At 38.5% G+C, this 20977-nt stretch overlaps 3 protein-coding genes across 9 annotated transcripts in view; 1 reads left to right on the top strand and 2 right to left on the bottom strand.

Moving 5' to 3' along the window:
• Positions 1-20977, top strand: part of LOC107263158 (G protein-coupled receptor kinase 5) — a 49998-nt gene that overhangs the window by 18461 nt on the left and 10560 nt on the right. Inside the window, exons 1-3 of one of the 5 annotated variants that reach the window (XM_015730076.2) lie at positions 13553-13951; positions 15113-15735; positions 20226-20321. In XM_015730076.2, coding sequence (XP_015585562.1) covers positions 15684-15735; positions 20226-20321 — 148 coding nt within the window. In that variant the 5' untranslated portion in view covers positions 13553-13951; positions 15113-15683. The other 4 variants (XM_025080496.1, XM_015730077.2, XM_025080495.1 and 1 more) reach the window with 4 other exon arrangements.
• Positions 33-5147, bottom strand: LOC107263190 (protein bride of sevenless). 2 transcript variants are annotated; one of them, XM_015730120.2, is made up of 7 exons: positions 4104-5084; positions 3792-3920; positions 2882-3364; positions 1818-2807; positions 1422-1762; positions 602-844; positions 33-381 (listed from the first exon to the last, which is right to left on the bottom strand). In XM_015730120.2, the coding sequence occupies exons 1-7, from the start codon at positions 4219-4221 to the stop codon at positions 121-123; spliced, it is 2565 nt and encodes an 854-aa protein (XP_015585606.1). In that variant the 5' UTR covers positions 4222-5084; the 3' UTR covers positions 33-120. The 2 variants fall into 2 exon arrangements, with proteins under 2 accessions (XP_015585606.1, XP_015585607.1); XM_015730121.2 differs by having other exon boundaries at positions 178-400; positions 4104-5147.
• Positions 5476-10361, bottom strand: LOC107263196 (lysyl oxidase homolog 3B). 2 transcript variants are annotated; one of them, XM_015730129.2, is made up of 9 exons: positions 10056-10360; positions 9697-9831; positions 8821-8967; positions 8484-8756; positions 8189-8395; positions 7682-7979; positions 7474-7602; positions 7285-7408; positions 5476-5651 (listed from the first exon to the last, which is right to left on the bottom strand). In XM_015730129.2, exons 2-9 carry the CDS (start codon positions 9782-9784, stop codon positions 5529-5531), a joined length of 1389 nt encoding a protein of 462 aa, XP_015585615.1. In that variant the 5' UTR covers positions 9785-9831; positions 10056-10360; the 3' UTR covers positions 5476-5528. The 2 variants fall into 2 exon arrangements, with proteins under 2 accessions (XP_015585615.1, XP_015585614.1); XM_015730128.2 differs by having other exon boundaries at positions 9697-10361.

Genomic DNA, 20977 nt, shown 5'->3' with positions numbered 1-20977 from the left:
TTGTTTGTATCTGGGTAAATGTAAAAAAATAATAATATTTCAAATACTTTATTTCATAGTGACAAAATGTATACCCACACTGTAGTACGAAGAAAGGATGAAGAGAATAGAGAATGCTCGTTAAAATCTTGTTATTCTCGTGACTTCATCATCCTCAGCCTCCTCTCTAATGGTAGCTTCACTTTGCCCTAATTTAGGACTGGAACATCTCGATGGATAATTCTCATTAGGTCCTCTACGACCTGGAGACAAATGTCCTTCGACGTAAACGTCAGTCTCTATACAATCCTTTTCCCCCATGACTATTTTCGATCTTCTAGGATATCTAGCTTGTACATATCCCACGTCGAGACTGTTCCTTCCGATAGGACTTCGTCGTCCCTATACCCAACGGAACGACCTGATTAATCGCATTTAATCTGATCTCACAAGTATCAGACCGAGTCGTAAGAAATACATGAGCAAAGTAATACTGGTAAAAATAAAATATATTTTATCCCTAAAAACACCTGATAGAATCGTATTGTCAGGATGGACGGAATTATATAATCCATAGAGAAAATCTATAAAAGTAAAAGTCGAATGAGAGCGATAAACTCACCTCGGGATTTTCGATGCAGACACGCGGTACCACGTAAGAATTCTCAACCTCTCGCATCTCCGAACTGAAACCATAGTTATTGTGTCCTGGTGTTCGTCGAGTATCGGGACTTCTGCATCGAGTCAGATATCGAGGATTTGGACTGGAGTTTCCATAATAATTCGGATATCTCATAGGATTGAGGTTACCCACGTTCATCATACCTTCCGTTGGATGTACGTAGTCGTAGAACGGTAGCCGGGTCTTAAAGAGTATTAAAAAAGTTGGAATTTCTTATAGAACACGAAAGGACCTAAATATAGATGTTTATTGGGAAATAATTATTTTAGGGTTAATATTTCGCAAACTGTACGTATAATTTATTGGGCTTGCAATAAGGAAATAAATACTGTATATGGAGGCTGTACTGTCGGGTACTGTACCTAGAAGGTGGTCTCTTCTTAAGGTTGAAAATCATTGGAGGTCGTCTACCTTAGGAAGTATATGGACGGGATCAACCGGGACTAGGCAATCTAATCTCGAGCTACGAGTTAAGAATTGGAAGGGACCGAGCTAAACCCACAATAAATTAGCTCCTTCGATTTTCTCAACTTTCCTTAGTAAAACTTGTCGAGATATAGGAAAGGACGATTTATATACAGGACAATGGAAATATATCCACGCGTTGTATACGTGAGATAATAGATGAATGATTAGATTTTACGAAGATAATTGTGATCTGATTGAATCAAATGACTTATAAGTTTTAAAAAAATGCCAGAGACCCAGGAGCGGGTCCTTGATTCCACATGTCAGGATTAGGGCTCTGCATCATCCTGACCTGTCTTGCTACGGTGTTCATCCTGGGATCAGGACCCAAATCAGCCGGTTCGAATCTCTGGGCAAAATGTTTGTCTCTACTAAGATGAATCACCATGTAATAAGTTCTTGGTATGAGTATTCCAATGATGATGAGATAAGCTGTGGCGATGACACCAAAAGTGACTACTGTGTCTCTAGTTTCAGGTTCCATCAGAACGAAGCAAGTCACCCAAACAGCCCAAATAATCAGAAGACCAATGACTGTGCCAAAGAAGCACTTTCCCTCCCGGTAGTTACGTCGTATCTGGGTAATGAAGCAGCACACGACGAAGAGTGTCACCAGGAGAAATATATCGTATCCTGAAAGGATAACGATTAATAATTTGAATAAAAAATATTTTACAATATATCATACCCAGCAAAGCCACGAAAATCAAGCTTCTCGCGATAACAGCTGAATCTTCTTTATTCAAGATAAAAAACATGGTCGATATCGCGACCTCAACACCGAACATGAAAAAGACCATAAGGCCCTGAAGATATCCGTTAATGTGTTTCGTCAAGAGTCCTCCTGTCGAAAATGCAAGAAACAAAGCCCTGGACAACATCGTCGAGAATGCCAGACCGATCGACAACGTAGAGACATAAATTTTCCTGGCATTCAGCTGTTCCGATCCCATCACTTCGTCTTCCATACAAAATGGGAAAACTGCTTGAAGCATGAAGATGGTGGCTAGGATGAGGACGATGGTCAGGGCAGGATTCCCATCGAGCACCTCGTCCACGAAGAATCGGTATATTATGAAGATTATTATGACCACGCAGGAAAACGTGCCGCAAACAACTATCGTCATGCAGATCGGTATCCATCCGGCTGCTTTGAGGAAACCATGATTTCGAATATTTTTCACGAGACTTCTGGCGTCCGCGCGTCTTTGAAAGTTTGCGCATTTACGACAATTCTTCAGGTATTTTCCTACACAGAGTTTTGACATCTTCGTCTCACCCGTTTCTGCTTTTATTCTGTACTTGCTTGCGTCGATCTTATAACTCCTGACCTCCATCGATTTTCCGCTGGCATCGTACCGAACTATCACGTATCTTATGGAATGTGATTTTGGTAGAATGTGGAGAGCTTCGTAGACTTCTGCATTACTTATTTCTTTACGTAGCGAACTATTGAAATGGGGTAGTGTACAGGCTCCACCATCTGGACAGGTTCGCTTTTGAATATCTTGTAGAACCTGGGCCAATTCTATTATGGACTTTCCTATGCTTAGTATATATGGAGAATGAATTATCGAAGGACCCACTCTTGGGAGGAAATTATCATCGAACGGATCTTGTAGCGGATCGAACGTTAATGATTCAGATTTTATCACGTAGGATCCTACTGGCGCAATGTCTGAAAGTAATTATTGATCAAATTTTTTAATGAGATTTTAACGTCTTTGGAATTGGTATTTTTAAATTGCTTACCATCTATATTCGAATCGTCGAGGGATAAAATGATCCATGTTGCCTCAGGTATTTCGATTTCGAAATTATTTATCCAGGAATTAATCTCCTCTTTTGTTCCTATCAGAACAATAGTGATTTCTGTTTCGTTATCTGCTTCTATAATTTCTCGATAACTCTTCACGCAGATTCCAGCATCTTTACTTGCTTCGAGAAAATGTCCCAGAATGTATTGCGATGACGTTACGAATAAATCGACTACTTCGAATTTCGTGCTCAGGAAATTCACCATGACATTTAACAATGGTTTTGTCAAATTTTCATCTTTGTAATTACTGACAGGTAGGACACTGTATTTTTGCAGTGGTTCGATGACTCCGTGATATTTTTCTGCCACGAGAATTCCCATCTCGTAGTGGGAGACACATTCTAGGTCAACGGCTGTCAAAAGCGCCTGCTTATAAACCACCATCTTGTCGTGGCAGGTGTCGAAGATTTTTACTCCTGTGAAAAATCAATTTTCCCTCATCAGAAGCTGGAATATCAAGTGGCAGGAAACATTGAAATTTTTTAGTGTATAAAGCATTGCTAGTCGTTTACGTAATGCTTCAAGTTGCTTATTTTAATGTAATTTATTTTAAAATTATAGATACGTATATATATATATATATATATATATATATTTTCTAATGTTCCCATATTATCATTACTATGAAACATTTCCAATGTTAATATTTTCCAACTCCTATACTCAAACTTCTATACTAGAGTTGACATAACTTTCGAGTAGCTACTTTCCCCTAAAATCTAACTCTTTCCCAGAGTATCCTTTACGTGCAGTTTATCCTCATGAAATTCTAGGACAAGTGACAGACTTGAATCTCTATAACACGAGTTTTACAAGCGCCCTTGTAACAAGGGTTTGACGTACCAAGCAAGATTCCAGGAACGTAGTCGTACTTGTTTAACGTTTGCACAACGTACAGTGCCGTAGCAACTTCCTGGTATGCCTTAGGCGAAGAAATATTGCAGTAAGGCCCATAATTCACATCGACGAATACTAAAAAAAAAAATATGTCAATAACCAAATTACGAAATGCCAAACCATAATTAACGACCTTCGAAAAAAAATTGCCAAAAAAATGTATATTCATTTCTTTAAATAAGTTTCTCCAAATTTGTAATTTTTTTATACTAACAATTTTATCAAAACTATATAATATATCGATTCGTGCTAATTCACCCGATATTACAGCATCGCCCGGCGTTTCCAGTAGCGTACGATTTCCGGAACACATGACTTCCTCGATAGTCACAACTTGTCGTAGTAGGTACAGGATAAGAATGATCTTCCGGAACATTTTTACACTTTGACAAATGATAACAGACGAGAGTCAAAGTTAGGAATCGCGAACCATAAGAAATAATGGTTAAAGAAAATGAATCGAGTGAAACTGTCTCGCAGTAAACGTAGTTTGTTTCTCCCTTTCTTCTGTTTAGTCGATATCCGCTTTGGAGTAATTTCCAACCCTCTTGGCGTCTTACGCCAGCGCCGCTTCACTCAAAACTTTGCCCAAATATAACATAAGCACCAGATCACATACGTGGGAAATACAAGTGACATTTTTCAAAAGTTTAAATTTAAAATCATTCAATGGATGACAATCACCATTGTATTCAGCTTCTTTATTTCTTAAGAACTTCAAACTTTTTACTGTTCAAAACGAGGGATTTTTCCGCCACATAAGTCGAACAAATGGTGGATAACGGTGTTGTATACTTTTACCATTAAATCAATTGAATTATAATACAACATATATATCAGAACGACATTGATTTATACGAATCATTAATAACGTATTAAATGACACATAAATTTTTGTAAATGGGAAACCGACTGATTCGATACGAGTATAAATTATTTCACGTTACCAATTTTACACTTTCAAAATACATTCGCCTCTCACTTTCATTTATATGTCATTAACCCCATAAATTCAAATAACTTTATAGGGAATTTTTTTTTATTATTTCCTTTTCAAGCTTACACTAAGATACGTCAGATCGGTCTGACAGTATCGAGAGACTAAATTTAATACGGGAACTTGCGTAGTGACTAACAGATGTTCCTTCATGACTATACCGAGGCAGGTGTTACACTGCATAGGGGTTGTTACTACGGAAGCCATATTCCTGCTGGCCTAGCATCTTTAAACGAATTAAGCGTTTAGCCATTGGAATTGTGCAGCCATTTAAGAAGATACAATGCCTAATCGACAGTTCAGGTCGCCCGATTGAAATCGTTCAAGGTTGTTTGGGAAGTGAAAAAAAAAATTAAAATCGGGAACAAAATTATTAATAGTTGGAAATAATGATTTTTTTTTAATCAGAACAATAGTTCTCGTATATGTTTATCGTGCTACTGGTTGCGTAAGATTACCGTACTGCTATAGGTATCTCTGTCAGGGACAACATGCGAACAGCTGACTGTATCGCATCGCAATGCTTTACGACGAGACATATCTATTTAATAAATATATAGAATAAGGCTATTCTTATGATTTGTATACTTATGCTTGTATCGGGGTTTAGTGAAATAGGGTAAAGAGGGAGGATTAATTATTGAAATTATCGTTTATTCATTGGTATAGAATTTCTCAAAATAAATCTATGGTCGTTCCATTACACAACTGTGGACAGTGGCGTATGTTTCTGTATATAATAATTTGCAAGTTGCTGCATTGTTGTCAAATGTCATCTCGCCCACTTTGAATTCCGGATTTACCGCCACCTGTCAAATTATCAATTAATTATTACCCTATTTTTAATTAGAACTATTTTATACACTACCAGCACAGTAGTTAGAAGGTTATACCAAAATGCACGATACATGGAAATGAATGACGAAAAGTTAATAATTAAATAAAAGTAAATAAATAAATTGCTAAAAGTTCTACTAATTGAATTATATAGATTTGCAGTACAAATGGAAAAAATTAAATTTTCACAAGACGTATATCCATATGATGACGTCTGAATTTATAAAAATCTAAAAAAATCAAAGAAACGTCAATATTAAGAGAAGAATCGTAAATCAGTTTTATTTTTGAAAATAATAGCCAGAACTCAAATTTTCATGTAACAATGTACAACTCGCGTAATCAATATAATACGAAGTATAGTAGATGAGTATTTTTGTTTCTTTTATTATACTTTTCTTTGTCTCTTTTTCTTTTACGCTCTCCTGCTCTTCTTTCGTCGAATTAGAATATTAATGCCTACATGTCTCCGAATGAATTTTACTCGCTGATCTGAAATGACATTTTCGTTGGTGACACAACTTGAACCTATCCTTATACTTCCTTTCCAATGAACGTCATTAACTTTACGTCGTATTCGATTAACGTTTAAGACGTTCCAAAGGCTTCCTTAACTTTCGTAGCAAATCGACCGACTATATACCTCAAGGTTATCATGTTAACTTTATACAGCAATTATTTATGAATATTTAAAAAAAGTACCTTTAATCCCTGCATTTTCAATCCTTATAACGATCATTAGTAAATTTTCAAATATGACTGTAACGAAGCATGTTCACGATCCACATTGTTCACTTGAACTTTTTTTTAAATCTTATTCTGCTCAACCTTAACCCGTATTATATCAGTGACACAGACAAGCATTGTACGAACTAAGTACCTCGTAATCACAAAATTCGATTAGAATGATATAAATTATAATACTTTTTTTTTCACTATAGTCCCTGACAGCAAATCTCATATTTCTTTAGGAATAACAAAATATACATCTCAAGACAATTTAGAATTTCGTAAAACCGGCCGGGAAGTTACTTGTTCAACGTTATCGCGAGCCATTAAGAAAATAATCATTCGGACGAAATTTTGAAATACATTCTTGCGGTTAGAACAAGGACAGGAACTTTGCTAGAAGAATTTAACGTAACACAACAAACTGGACTGGGGTCTAGTCTATGTCCTGGAACTAGGATTATACATATTGTCTGTAGAACCCTTGACAAAATGAAGTGTCCTTGTACATACATGGCTAATCTAACTTCAAAAGGGATGGACCATAGGAGCCTATACTGTGTGATATGAATATCATATAGTTTTTGAAGGGGATAATTTTCATAATAAAAAGGAGTAAATTTACTGCCCTTTCAAGGTTTAATGATCCCCCAAGGGATCTTTTGGAGTATGCATGATTGATCCACAAGTGCGAATTATAAATGATAGACAAATCGATGCTGATTATTGGTCCATCGATGTGTATTCAGTCGGAAAAAGTTCAGGACCTGATACATGATAACGGTCGACACCAACCAATGAGTCGAATGAGTTTTATAAAAAATGTTTAAATCTCGTGACTAAAATTTTATCAAAATCAAAAAACGAGTCTCTTACCTTAAACGTATATTGCCCTGGTTCCAATTCCGAAATATCCACCCATTGACAGTCTATGTTATGTTTATAAATGTCGCTACAGTTCACTGATATACCTTGATCTCCATAATTGGCGCATTTATACCTGATTGAAAATTATCGCATAGTGTTAATAATTCAAATTTAAAAAAAAAAATTGAACTGACATACCTAGGTTCGATTCCCGGCATGCACTGATTATCTTCCAGGCAAAACGATGCCTTGTGACCCTCAGCCACTTTAGTCCCATTGGCATGAATGATGTCAAAAGTGGCGAATACTTCCATCGAATGATAATGCCTAAAATCATGATTCCATCGTCAAAACAGTAATGCTCCTACCTTATGGAAGAAAATATTAAAAAATCCTCATAGCATACATATGGCACATGTGCCATTCCCAGAGGTGCTTCGGTACAGCCGGTCTGAAATCAGCTGTCCCAGCGTTTAGAATTCTTGCGGTGAACCTTAGCAGTCTCCTGGTTTCCAGGTGCCAGTTGTCGGATTCCCGTTGGATCCTATAAGCCTGGGACGCCACGCAATTCTCTTCCATCGCGCATTGGAGCCAATAGAGTTGCCTGTCCTCCAGATGGGCAGTTCTCATGAGTTCGATGTGATCGAACACGAGATCAGCCATGTCGCGTAAGCAAACCACACTAGCCACGTTTTCAGCCATGCCTGTATATACACAAATAATAATCGATAATACGTAATCGATTGACACATATGACTTATCGATAGATAAAATATGTTAGATCAGTCGTCAAAGTTCATGGCTATGAATTATGCAATACCATATAGATAAACTTGAGAGACTTATTTATTTCTTATGCACTTACGGCATAACCTATTGACATGTAAATAATGGAATTTACAAAATTTCATACCTGGACATTGTATTGTCTTTTCGTGGAGGCAGTGTGCTAAGCTTGCCTCATCTCCATGACACTGAACTCCACTGACAGCCATAGGCATTTTTTGACCCCCAAAGAAATTCGTTTGTATAGCATCTGATGCATAGCCTAAACCAAGTTGACGGCAAACTACACCAGCTTCGAATAGGGACCATCCATCGCCACAGACTACTCCCCAATCTGAAGATCAATTATTGATTGTATAATTTATTGAATTATTGAAATTTTTTTTTATGGTTGGATATATATATTTTTTAAATTTACTTACCACCGTTTCCCAATTTCACCTCGACTCTTCCTTCTGTAGGTACACGACCTCCCGCCAGACGTATTGCAATTCCTTGTTGGTGAATATCCTTGATCTTGATTTTTGGTTCCTTCTTTTTAACTGGTGGAGCTATAGTCGGTTCTTGCTCGTGTTTGCATATTACACCTGCTGCTTCGCTACTTTCGCAATCCGAGGTACCCCAACCGTCGAATCTACATTTTGCTAATTCAGCCTCGGTACCGTCGCAATAAATATTGTCCATCCAAAAACGTCCTAAGAACTCGGGTATGTTAGAAATAATTTTTTAAAAATTTTATTCGTAAAATACAAATCGTACTTCTCGCCTGGCCGAAATGTCCATTCGTTGTTGGTTTTACGGCACCTTCGAATCCCAATTGTCTGCACACTACATTAGCTTCTAAATAATCCCATTCGTCGTCGCAAATGCTACCCCATTTACCATCGTGGAGAATCTCGACGTTTCCTGTCAGACGAAAATGCATTTTCGGTTCGTTCGAATGATACTCGAATTTAATTTCCACTGGGAGGAAAATGATTTATTCTCTTATTGGCGTAATGGCAATTAAAGGGAAATATGTATATGAAAATTTATGAGCTGTCCGTTGCATAGCTTTTATATTGCATCGAAAAAGTACTTTCTTATAGCGATCATAGTGATATGTCACATATGCGAATTCGTACTGTGTATTCGAGCGGTTATTCTTATCATTTATTTTTACACAACAATACACACGAATGATTGATTTTTTGTCGATTTTTGAAAAATTAAAGAATCGAAAGCGCATTTAACGATTTTTTTTTGGAAATCTATCTCAACGAATACGAAGAACGCAAATCGTATCGAAGTGACAGATATACTCGTTGACACAAATCTTCCGCAAGTTTGACCCCTTTTTAATCGACGTGACACAATGTCCATAAGTTACGACTGATAAAAACGGCCATTCATGCCGCTCCATTTCTTCCTGAGATTTATAGGTCTGTTGGAAAGTTAGTTGTACAGTCGTTGTGAAAATTTTAACATCTCTAAGAATCCTAATCTCGGTTAATTACAGTTGATCATTATTGTACAAATTTAATCGTATCGCTTAAGACGTTTAATGACTCGAGATATGAAGATTTGAATTAAAGATTAAAGAAAATTGATAAGAATAGACAAAAAAAAATTATTTTTTCTGCATTTTTATACTACCTTCGTAATCTCTATTTTTTCCTATCAGTTTCAATGCGCCATCCTGTTTTTTCAATTTTCGCAGATCTTTCTTCAGTTTCTTCACCATTTGCGCTTTTTTCGCGCGATTTCGCGAAATCGTTTCATTATTACCCTCTATAAGTATTATCAGACCCAAAATTATCACCAAGCAGAGAAGCACCGACCCACGTAGTTTGCACATACTCTCCACAAGGAATTTATCTGAAATTTGCAAACTAAGCAGTGCAAAATTCAATTAACCCTATAATAGTCAAACAAGCTCGTAAATTAAGTTTCTATCAAAGCATCGACGTAACACAATTTCCAATATTTTATTTATTGCTAATTTCAATCATTACCTAAACCCCCGTTTGACGAGTCTTAATAAATGTACAGTAGTTGAAATACAATATCCAAATAAAAAATTGTTTAATTTTCAAAATAAAACTGCAAATTTAATTAACGAGATATTTTTAATAATTGCAGGTATTTTCTTTAATCAATCGGTATGCTTTCACAATACAGTATCATTTCAATAAACTTGATGTCAAATTATCAACGGAATCTTGCCGCGGTACTCTTAGCCGCGATTTTCAAACGAGCTCTCGCCGATTCGCTCGTTCTCGCCCTATGTACTGCAGACAACTGATTACGTGCTCTCCATCTCACGCAGTGTAATATCTTTCCTCTGGAGTTACGCATAGCAATCCCATGTCGTATATAACGTATGATACAACGCGATGACTTCACGCACGAGCAACACATGGCGTCATGACGTTCGACGAGCCTTCTGGATCATTTTTTCCAACCATTTTGCATGTCTTTTTATTCATCTAATTTGTCCAATTTTTTTATTTCCTTCCTTTTTCTCTTCTTATTTCTACTTTTCTCTTTCGTCTTTCTCTCTTCCTCCACTTCTCTCGGGCCAATCGATGAACTTTACGCAGCATGTCGATCGTCACGTAGACACGCATGCAGATCGCGTACGAATTCTGACTTAGACTCTTAGAGGATCGAAATTCCCACGAAGTTGAATCCCTCTAAATATTTTTGTAGTTCGAACAAAAGAAATAATATAAATCTTGGATTTACGTTTAATTATAATGATTTTTATATTATACAAAGAGAATATATTTATTCATTTTTATTGTATTTCTTTTTTATTTCTCTAAACAGAAATTATTATTAAAATTTTTATGCTGCAAATTTATGAGAAGTAAAGATTATCCGAACGTTACTATGTTTTTTTTCATTTTTAGGTTCATATCTGACCTTTTCGCTTGTCGCTTCTTATTCACAGACACGCTTATATTTGATTGTCAAGCACGATAGCTGCTGGGAAAGATGAGAAGATTCTCACGTTGAAAGGATTATTTTTGTCTGAAAAAAATAATACAGAAAAAAATTTAAGGAGAGTGGCAAACGAGCTACCAGCACAAGACTTCAGATCTTCGTGCGAGAGATACTCGAAATTTTCTTTAAAGATTTTGAGTTGGATTAGTTGTTCGGTACGAACCATAAAAAGCCACGCTAATTGATGGCTACATATATTTCCGTGTAAAATACGTCACTTCCGCTTTTAAAATGTCAAATTAACCTCGGTATACCGGCGATTGTTAAACTTCAATAAAAACAACCCTTACAGTGCTTTTTAACCATAAACAGAAATGGAGCAAATTTATCTCGTCTTTATTTAATTACCTTAAGCTAATATTACAGGAAAGTCACGTTTCGGGCAATGTTGTAAAAACTTTCGTCCTTTTACCTTCCGTATCAGACGTGCCTTATTTACCAGTCCCTTTTCTTAAATTAAAATAAAATGTACAAAATGTACAATTCATGTTTACCAAAGATAAAAATTAACTCAAGCCTATAACTAATTAAACCAGTGTAATTAAACTAGGCCGTGCTACAATGCCCGAGGGTTTATTTAAAATCTTCAAGAGTATTAACTCATTAACCCCCATGCAAAAAAAAAGGGGCAGCCCGGAAAAGCCAGAAATGGATATTACGGACTTTTTGTTGAATTGTGGTAAAATATTTGAAAATTGTTGTCCTCGATAAAGGGTATGGGGAAGGGGGAAAAAATTTTCCTTGGGCGTTAATGGGTTAAGCGGCCGTTGAAATTTGATCAAGAGAAGGAAAATAAGAATCTCCGACAGATATAGAAAGTGCGAGACAGCATCGATCCTCCTGTGGTCAGTGTGTGGTCATTATTCGATACTTTCGACGTACCGTTCGATATTGCACAACTGAGCGTACAGCCCTGGACTCTCGAGCGTTGCGATTGATTAATGTCGCGATATCGCTGTTGAATTAATCATCGACCGATCGCCGATTGCTTGTCTTCCAAAGCGGGTATCGAGTGTGAGGCAAACGATTGAAAGATCGACTGTATAAATAACAACTGTACAGATATTGATATCAATCGTCATTACATTACTACTAGAAACTATATTAAGAAACTGAAGATTATTATGGTACGTAATATCATTACTACGTAAAATATATTTGCATACGTATTAAATAATACAGACAGAAATAACTTAAAATTAGAAAAAGATATAATGTTATAAACAAAAGGATTAATAAAAAATTTATCATGAGATATATGGCTGATAAAGTTTCCAATTCGAATAACATTATGGAAGGGTAAAAGAAGTTCTTAATTAATTGTTTATTTAATTGTTGTCTTATTACTGTAATTAATGTGTATTAGGTACTACAAAGAATCTCTTGAACGACGAAAATGGATATGAGTGTCGATCGGGCATTGGCCTTAATTATTTCTTATTCCTCTTTTTGGTGATTCTTTGTCATTATCTTCGTATGTTGGCGTTTGATCGTGACCCTTGCGGCGTTGAGAATGTGTGTAAAAAATATATAATTAACCTAACAGCTACTTGTAAGACGCTTTGGTCGATGCGTAACCGTATTAGACTCTTGGTGTACATGGTGAAGTAATTATCCTGGCTATTAGTGAAAACGGCCCACGGTGCATTCTCGGCATGCTTTGGGCATGAGACTGCGGTGTGGGCCCAATGGGACCATAAAACTCCATAGGGGTCCCAAAGGCCTTAAGAAAGGTGAAGGGAGAGAGGGGGATCGTAACTGTAGTGCCGTAACTGATTATCGGTCCCAACTAATACGTCATCGAAAGTTAGAAAGGCTTCTCGATGACGAATGGTTAAAGTATAGTTACTTTGAAGTCCTTCCATTTTGTTAATACCTCTATAATTTTTGAAATGTCTGATTGAGTGTATTTAAACGAAATTAGTTGTCAGATTGGGCAAGCAGCTATTAAGAAAGTATTGAAATATGAATTATTGATTACCTTTTATTTTCGAAATGGAAAGAAACTGGTGCTATGATTCAAAATCGGCTCATTACGATTTATGGATCTATCCTTGGATCTGTGACCTCGAAAGCCGCAGGACATCGAACCACTGTAGCAGATGACGATGCAAAAGTGTCAGCTTGAACGATTGTCGTAATTTTAACGACGAAATCATTGCCAATTTCCTGGACTTATAATAGACTTTATTGTACACTAAGCTGTTCCTGACGATTACCAGCTACAACGGGAAATATATATGTTCGCATAGTCCACGAGAACAAGAAGCTACAGCGCAGAACCGCCCCTGGAATATTATTAGCTGATTACAAGCCCGCCATAGATTCCTTCGAATCTGGCGGCTAGCCTGGCGCCATGTTTAGCGCCAGTAGTTGAACAGTCTGCCGCTAGATGGTGAAGTCTCAATACCCTCGTCTCCCCACGCCTCCCCACGCCTCGTACCATAGAGTCAATTCGTCTCTTCTCTGCTTGGGCGCTTTCTCGTGAGTCTGTCTTGCTCGTAGACTACCTCCACCACGTCCGTTCCCACTCTGGTGCGCCTCGTTCTCTCCGAGCATGCCACTTCGTTTTGATCCCCTACTCGCATAGTGCACGGGCCTAGCAAGTAGATACACCGGACTTTCTGTACGCACAGTCTCCCTCTCCCGTTTTCGGGAAAAACCGCCGGGAAAACACTCGCGAATCGCTAGGAGAGTCCGAATCACGAATACAGCCAACAGAAGAGCTTACGTGGGACGCGATCGCGAGTTTTCCCGTGTCGGGAAAGGCTGAGTTTTCCATAGTTTTCGCCGAAAAATCGAAGCTCCCTGCTACGCGGTCGGCCATTGCGCTTCGTCGGTGTGCCTACACGGTGCCTGGTGTGTCTGGTGTGTCGAATATACGGGGTGTCTCGCGAAACTAGTACGTACGATAATTACTACCCCTCTGTACATGGAGAGAGTATCTACGCCCATTTCCGTTCGAATAGTGTCTTCTGCTAGTGACGTGCCGTTCTATCTCTTCTTACTCTTTCATCACTCCTGTTTCTTTTAGTTGACGGCAAGGCTTAAGCGTACGATCTTCTTTTCCTCGTCGTGTCTTTTACCCCTTTACTATTGTATGTACACATTTCTCAACTATTTTAATTATTCGTACCATATTGTGTTTGCGTCAAGAGTGTTTTTAAAAGTGCCTATTTTTGTATTACATCTTATGGTTGAGTACCGCCACGTTGTGGCACGCCGGTTCCTATGGGATGATACATTCTAGATACATAATATAATAGTCTAGTATAGAGCCGCTCCTCATTCCCTACATATAGATTCTCGGTCGGTGATCTCAAGCGTTTGAGTATACAGATTGAGAGACGCGTGTAGTACGTGTATTGTGTGTACATCATCCACGAGAAAAGGGGAGTGAATTGCATTGTGTTGTCCTGCAGGCTCGTTATCGTCCGATGGAATTCCAGCTCTGTATTCAGGAGCGAATTCCAATTCTGCTCTGTTGGAGTTTAGGTTTGATATCCGGATGTGATGTTACGGCTACTTTCGCAAAATTTAATTATCTTTACTAAGAATTCGAGGTCGATGAACTTTCTTAAAGTATTTCACGAATTAACGATTTCTGACATACAGCTGTATGGAATTACATAGTTTATTTATTTTTTTAATGAAAGATTATTATACGTGCTACATTTGAGTTAACATTTTTGTCTCTTGTCGGAACAATCGTCTCCTTCTGTGGAGGTTATCATCCAGATGCATCCTACGTAACAGTAGATGCAACGTTACCCTTATCATGCATGATACACCTGCTCCACATACATCAGACACATCTTCTCGATCCACCGGATGTTCAAAATGTATCCGTCTCCACTGCCTTCGTGAGTAATCGGAAAAGGCGATCCATCACCGTCTTCCCATACAAATGACATATCACCTTGGCATCCTGCAAAATGGGCGTAGACGCTTGCGAATTCTCCGTTAGGGAACCGTTGGGAAAGTAGCAAGTAATTTCTCTGCGTTGAGTATGGTGCTCCCATCGCTCATGATCACGGTATCCATGTATAACGCGTATTTTCAGAATGCGAGGAAAGAACCGTGGAAAGCAGAGGACAGAGGGAAACGTGCTGCGACGGACAATTGAGTGAGAATAAAGAGAGAAGCAGTATCGATAGGTGTGTGTAAAAGTGAGACAACGATAGTGCAGTCTAAGGAGTAACGGCAAAAATTGAAAGCACAAGAAACACCGGAGATCGCTGACAACACAACAATCAGAACTACGAGAAGGAATTTACTACAGAATTCATAGTCAGCAGCACCACGTGGCACACCAACTAACCTGGCCGGATTGCACATTCTGCCAGGACTAACGGGGAACGTCATCCCTTCGATCATCGCTTTAGGAAGAAAAAGGGATCTACCCTTGCGGTGGCCAGGGCCGCAGATGGGAGCTGGTTTCCCAGTGCCCGACAGGGTGATTAGCCCCACAGTACGAACCTCGCGCGCATTCCTGTCATCCACGCTTCTTCAATTTGTCCAGCTTCTACGAAATCTTCTTTTACTATTTCTTGTGCGCGATCTCCCTCACGCGTGGCACGATCTTCCGCATTTCTCTCTACTTCGGCCACGAAAACTCGATCAAGCTGGAATTGATGGAGTTGGAGAACATCGTAGCCAACACTGTGTACCTCAAAGCGAGAGAAGGTCTGTTAAGTATGACGTAGCATCTATCTACAAAATATTCTTAAGCCGATTTTCTCGCCGACCTCTGTCACCTACCGCGTTTACCCCCATTTGCCATTATGTTTCAAGCTCTCCAACCAAACTTCCCGTATCTATATATACTCTTTTAATGCATTTAATACGCTTTTACGAGCATTTTCATAGCGCTTCCTCGTCCTATCTCCGATGACCTTGTGCGAATTTACTATTACTCCAATGTATCCAACCCCCCCAAGATACTGTCATAGATTTCTCACACTTTCTATACCCTCCGCGGCAAGCTGTACTCGCGTGATATATAATCTCATCCGATCTCCTATAAATTGCATTGGCGGAGACTTCTAAAAATTTTATATCCGTTTACGGTGTACACGCAAATGCGTTGACCGATGCTTCTGCGTCCTTCAAAGTTTCTTCGTATATCTCATCTCCTCTAGCTCTCACGTATTCCCATCGAGCTTTTGCATATCGTTAAGCGTGGGAAGTTAATTTCACGTACCAGAGCCTCCTCGAAATCCTTCCCTTGGACGCCTCGATAAGCAATTTACTCGACGGCCAGTTGGGAAGTCTCGTGTCTCCCGCGTATACATACATTTTGTATTCATGAGATTCGGTTAGTCCATTCAGCAATGGCTACGTCGCCGATCGTACCACCTTTCTCGGTGACTTTCAAACCTGCCGACCCGACGATAGATACTCAAGCAATCCAATCAATTCGACGTAGCTACACTTGACACTCATGACCACCCACAGTCATTCATTATTCACCATACCATACCTCTACCGACTTTCAATTTCTTAAAGCGAGTTTGCCGATTTTTAAATAATGTCAAAATGGCAAAAGCCATTTCTTAAAGCTTTGCGAATCCCAGCTCCATCCCGATTTACACTTCCGCACAACAGTTTATCCTATCGTCGGGATATTAAGTTAACGCCGATGAAGTGTACCGTAAACACGTCTTCATTTTATGGACTTATAAATTACCGAGGGTGCGACAGGAACCGTGAACTTGTGCCTGTGAAAAACTCATGAACGTTGAGCCTCGTTCTCTCTTCTCTCTCTCTCTCACTCTTGGAAGCCTAGCAACGCCACCTTTCTTTTTCACTTTTTATTTTGTCATGTTTGTACAACCACGTGCACGATTTACGATTTCGTGCCAATGATCTGTATGTCGAATCTCATTCGCTCGTTCATAATTAGCAAAGCAAGATACGTATTTCTAAGTTCTTGAATTTTCACGAAATACCAACAGTTTACCGTCTGAAAACTAAAAACAAGTATACAGTATTAATTGTCATACCAAGCGCGTAACTTTGAAATTTAAAATACGAAACATAATTTTGTAAAATTCAGTAATCCCAAATTACGTGCCTAGAGAAGCACGTGGTTCCGGCGTTTACCCATCGGTGATCCAGATTTTTCATTTTTAAGATATTCCCATCGACGAGACATTACGATATCGTCGTTCGTTTATTTGATCGTCGTACTGTTTAACGCGACGTCGATGATACGTACCGTAAACACAATTCCCTTTTGTCAACTTAACGTCAAATCTAAACAGACTCGACGGGACTAGAAAATATTCGTGTCACTACGTATTAGCGTTCCCGTTACGTTCCTTGTAAACTAGTTGCGATAACAAGACTCTCGATATTTTCCCAGCAGGTAGGGAACCGTGGCAGTTGGGGCAGTTGTTCGCTGGGACTGTCTTTGCGTGCCACTTCGCATCGTAACCAGTATCGCTACGGGTGACCAGAACGTGCTTACATCGCGATTTACTTTCCCGTCAGGAAGACACATTGGCGTTACGACCATTTAAACGTCGTTAATCAACGTGCGACGCTTGTAAATCGAACTTTAGTCGTGTCGCTCGTTACATTGCCCCGTGGCTTTAGGCTGTGACCGCGCGTTCTTAAAAAGTATCACAGACTCGAGTCGAGAGGACGAGCTGCTACTCGAGTACCTCTTCTTTGCGAACGCCTGAGACTCGTACTTAATTTTAGGTTAGTCATTATTAATCTTAGTTATTACAAAGTTAACTCAGTCACCCAACGAACGTATTTACGACCGCCGAAAGCCTTTCGAATTTTGTATTCACGCGCATCCATGCATTTTTAGTCGCGTCTCGTTTAATATATATGTATACCCCTGCGACAGTGGCGACTCCCGTGAGGGATGAAGGAAGAGTAAACGAAAGTGAGGTACCACCGACGTTATATCGTACTAGGATCATGTTTGCTTTTCATTCCGCGAAGCAACCACGGCGTTATACGTTGTGTATATATATACAAAATATGTAATATATATGTATATATAATGCTTCCCCACTCTCTTTCTCTCGGAATCTTTTTCCTTAGTTCTACATCTCTTCCTCTTTCTGTACACTTCATATTCTATGCGTACTGCTTTTTTTCCTCCAAGTAGCTACGTGTCTCGAATATGTATGGTATCGATCAAATGCAGGAAATACGAGTCCTCCGACTCTCGCTTTTAATGTGGATATCTTTTTTTTTTTACTGTATATGGATACCGGTCGAGCCTTTGGGCTTTGGTGAACCTATTTTTGTATGGCACGAGAAATATTTCACTAGTCCTATCGTTTTACTATGACTCTTTTTGCTCCGTTTCTCTCGCATAGGTGTTTTCCTTTTTTTTTTTCATTTATTTACTGTCTTCTCATTTTTCTCAGTTATCGCGCGGCGGTGACGTCACATTACTCAACGGTCTGTCTAAGCAAGATGCGTTTTAAGGGATGGCAAAATTTTTTTTTTTACTGTACGACACTACATTTTCAGAACGACCAGAGGCGGGATCAGCTATATTTTTTTTTCTATAATTTTGAAACGACTCGCCGTTGCACTTCAATCTTGTTCAGTAGCAAAATCTTTTTTCTTGACTCTTTTTCAAGGACTCTCCGTACCTCGATGATGCTACAGCTTAAAAGGGATACCTACTTGGTTTCTATGCTAATGGGCTCCTAAGAGTCTTCCAATTAATTGAACTGGATTAACTAGTTTTTAACGTCTAATCGATACTCTCCAATTATATTTTCGCGATATCGGACATTTTATTACCGCGATTACACTGTAGCGGTACAATAATAATGTCCGCGCTGAATTTTGATTAATTTTGGAAATCAGTAGTGGTCTTTCTGACCGTACTCGAATACTCTCTCTTTTTCTTGGAATTCATGATCTTCGCGAGGATGACATCTGATAACGCTTTCTGCTGTACGAAATTAAGGACGTGTGTTACGTTTTACCTACACCCGGTATAATTGTCCAACTATCTCGCGCAAAGCCAACGTTGACTCGTAATAACATAGTGCGTAATCATGCACGTTGATATATTTGATTATCGTGCCGTAACTCCGAGAGTGCAAACAGTGTTCGGTATATGACGTTTTCTGTGATAATCACATGTGCGATTAATCATTCGATCTGATTAAACGGTAATTAACACGGATTATCGATATAGATGCGTATTAATAAAAATGTCAAGCATATAAATATATTCATGTATATCAATGCACTTGAATCTCCTCGCATTATCGTATTACCGGTGTACTGACAAAATATTGTAATCCAAAAATCATCTTGCGATTGCGATAAACGCAAATCTCGATAGTATCGTAAAGACGGGATAATTCAATATGAGCACAAAGTAAGGACAGTCTCTCGAATTTATTGGATTCATTAAATTATGTATATACGGTTGATTAGGTATTTTGTTTTATTTATATGTTTCTATAATGCACACTTCATGTCAATCTCTTCTTTTCCTGGCTATTGTTATCATCACGTTGTTATCGACGTGACTAAACATACCGTACACTTAGCTACGACCAATTTAGATACTCATACTCTGTCCGCGATATTCTATTTTGGTACAATCATTTCAGGCTCCACTTTTTTTTTTATATATATATACTTGATTATTCTATTTATCGGATCCTCGTGGTTTTACGAGACACAGATATTTTTCGATAGATCCCACTTCACCTATAGCATTTTTGACTACAGGCATTTCACTTGTAGTTGCGTGATCGTCTAACGCGATAGTGAGTCGGCGATGAAATTCACGCAAGCTTGGTTTTTTTTATTTTTTCGTAAATCGAGTATCCGACCCTTGCACGAAATTGAGGTCTTGGTGTGACTCCTTGTTTTTGAGATTTTGATTTTTGACAAAAATTCATAGAGACAAAATCCGTTCCGATTAATGAATTAAGTAGCATTACTCGATTTGAAATGTAGTCCTGGGAATTGTGGGTAGCACGGTATCTACCTATATAGATTTACACTATGTACCTTGCAGCCCAGGGCGGAATGCGTCATGTTAAATTTGCAAAAAATGTGAACTATACACTTTAGTATATCAATGTCGGATTGTGCATTTTATATTTAGACTTTTGTAGCACGAAATTGTTTCTTTGGAAATTTATATTTCTTTAACGACTATTTTCTCTTGGTAGGCGGTGGTGACAGCAATAAAGGAAAGAGCAAGAAATGGCGGAAGATCCTGCAGTTTCCGCACATATCACAGTGCATTGGCCTAAGAGATAAGCTGGGTGAGTTTGGATTTTTTGAATGTATATGCATTTAATTTGACAGATCCTCAAAGTACAATTTTTGTTTTTTATACACCGTTGACTTAACAGGATCTAACCGCACAACCTTTTGCATCGGGACCGGTTTACAAATAACTTGCCCATAAGATTCGCATTTTGCCTTTATTTGGTAATACTCGTCTCGGCTTCTAAACGTTTACAAGATTGTCAGCGTCGATCCGTCGCGCGCGCCAATCACAGTCGACGCATCAAAGTATTTGATACACGTAAGTTTTCATCGTGGCTACTAGTTCCGCTCGCGAGGAGCAGACGTCGTTCGTTCGTTTATTTATTCAGACGCAGATCGATTGCCCGGTTGAGAGAGGCGGGGAAAATCGGAAGATTTATTTTTACGTCTCGATTATCTTACCCGCCTATCTGTGTATGCATTCATGCATGTATCTATTACCCAACGTCAAACTGTGCCTGTCAGACAATATCGTCGCCTATAAAACCGATTCCCGCAGCGATCTTTCGAAAACCAACTTTATTTCCTCTACCCACGGAATTTACATAGCGATTTTGAAAATTGTAATTTTTTAAAATTTTACAAAAAATCGAGTCACGCGTGGTCGCTAAATTTTTTTTTTTTTTTTTTTTTTTTTTTTTTTATTTTT

Source organism: Cephus cinctus, unplaced genomic scaffold, assembly GCF_000341935.2.
Source record: "Cephus cinctus unplaced genomic scaffold, Ccin1 Ccin1_scaffold0132, whole genome shotgun sequence".
Classification (NCBI taxonomy): Eukaryota; Metazoa; Arthropoda; class Insecta; order Hymenoptera; family Cephidae; genus Cephus; species Cephus cinctus.
Note: the sequence above shows the minus strand (reverse complement) of the source record. Positions and strands in the feature narration are given on the sequence as shown.

Bases quoted from the DNA above. Each gene is read 5' to 3' on its own strand.
- LOC107263196 (XM_015730128.2), bottom strand. From the start codon at position 9,898: ATGTGCAAACTACGTGGGTCGGTGCTTCTCTGCTTGGTGATAATTTTG. The intron at 8,757-8,820 runs GTACGATTTGTA...CCGAGTTCTTAG, and splicing joins ACATTTCGGCCAGGCGAGAA to GACGTTTTTGGATGGACAAT. The intron at 8,396-8,483 runs GTAAGTAAATTT...ATTGATCTTCAG, and splicing joins GGTGAAATTGGGAAACGGTG to ATTGGGGAGTAGTCTGTGGC.
- LOC107263190 (XM_015730120.2), bottom strand. From the start codon at position 4,221: ATGTTCCGGAAGATCATTCTTATCCTGTACCTACTACGACAAGTTGTG. The intron at 3,921-4,103 runs GTGAATTAGCAC...TTTTTTTTTTAG, and splicing joins GGGCGATGCTGTAATATCGG to TATTCGTCGATGTGAATTAT. The intron at 2,808-2,881 runs GTAAGCAATTTA...AATTACTTTCAG, and splicing joins CGACGATTCGAATATAGATG to ACATTGCGCCAGTAGGATCC.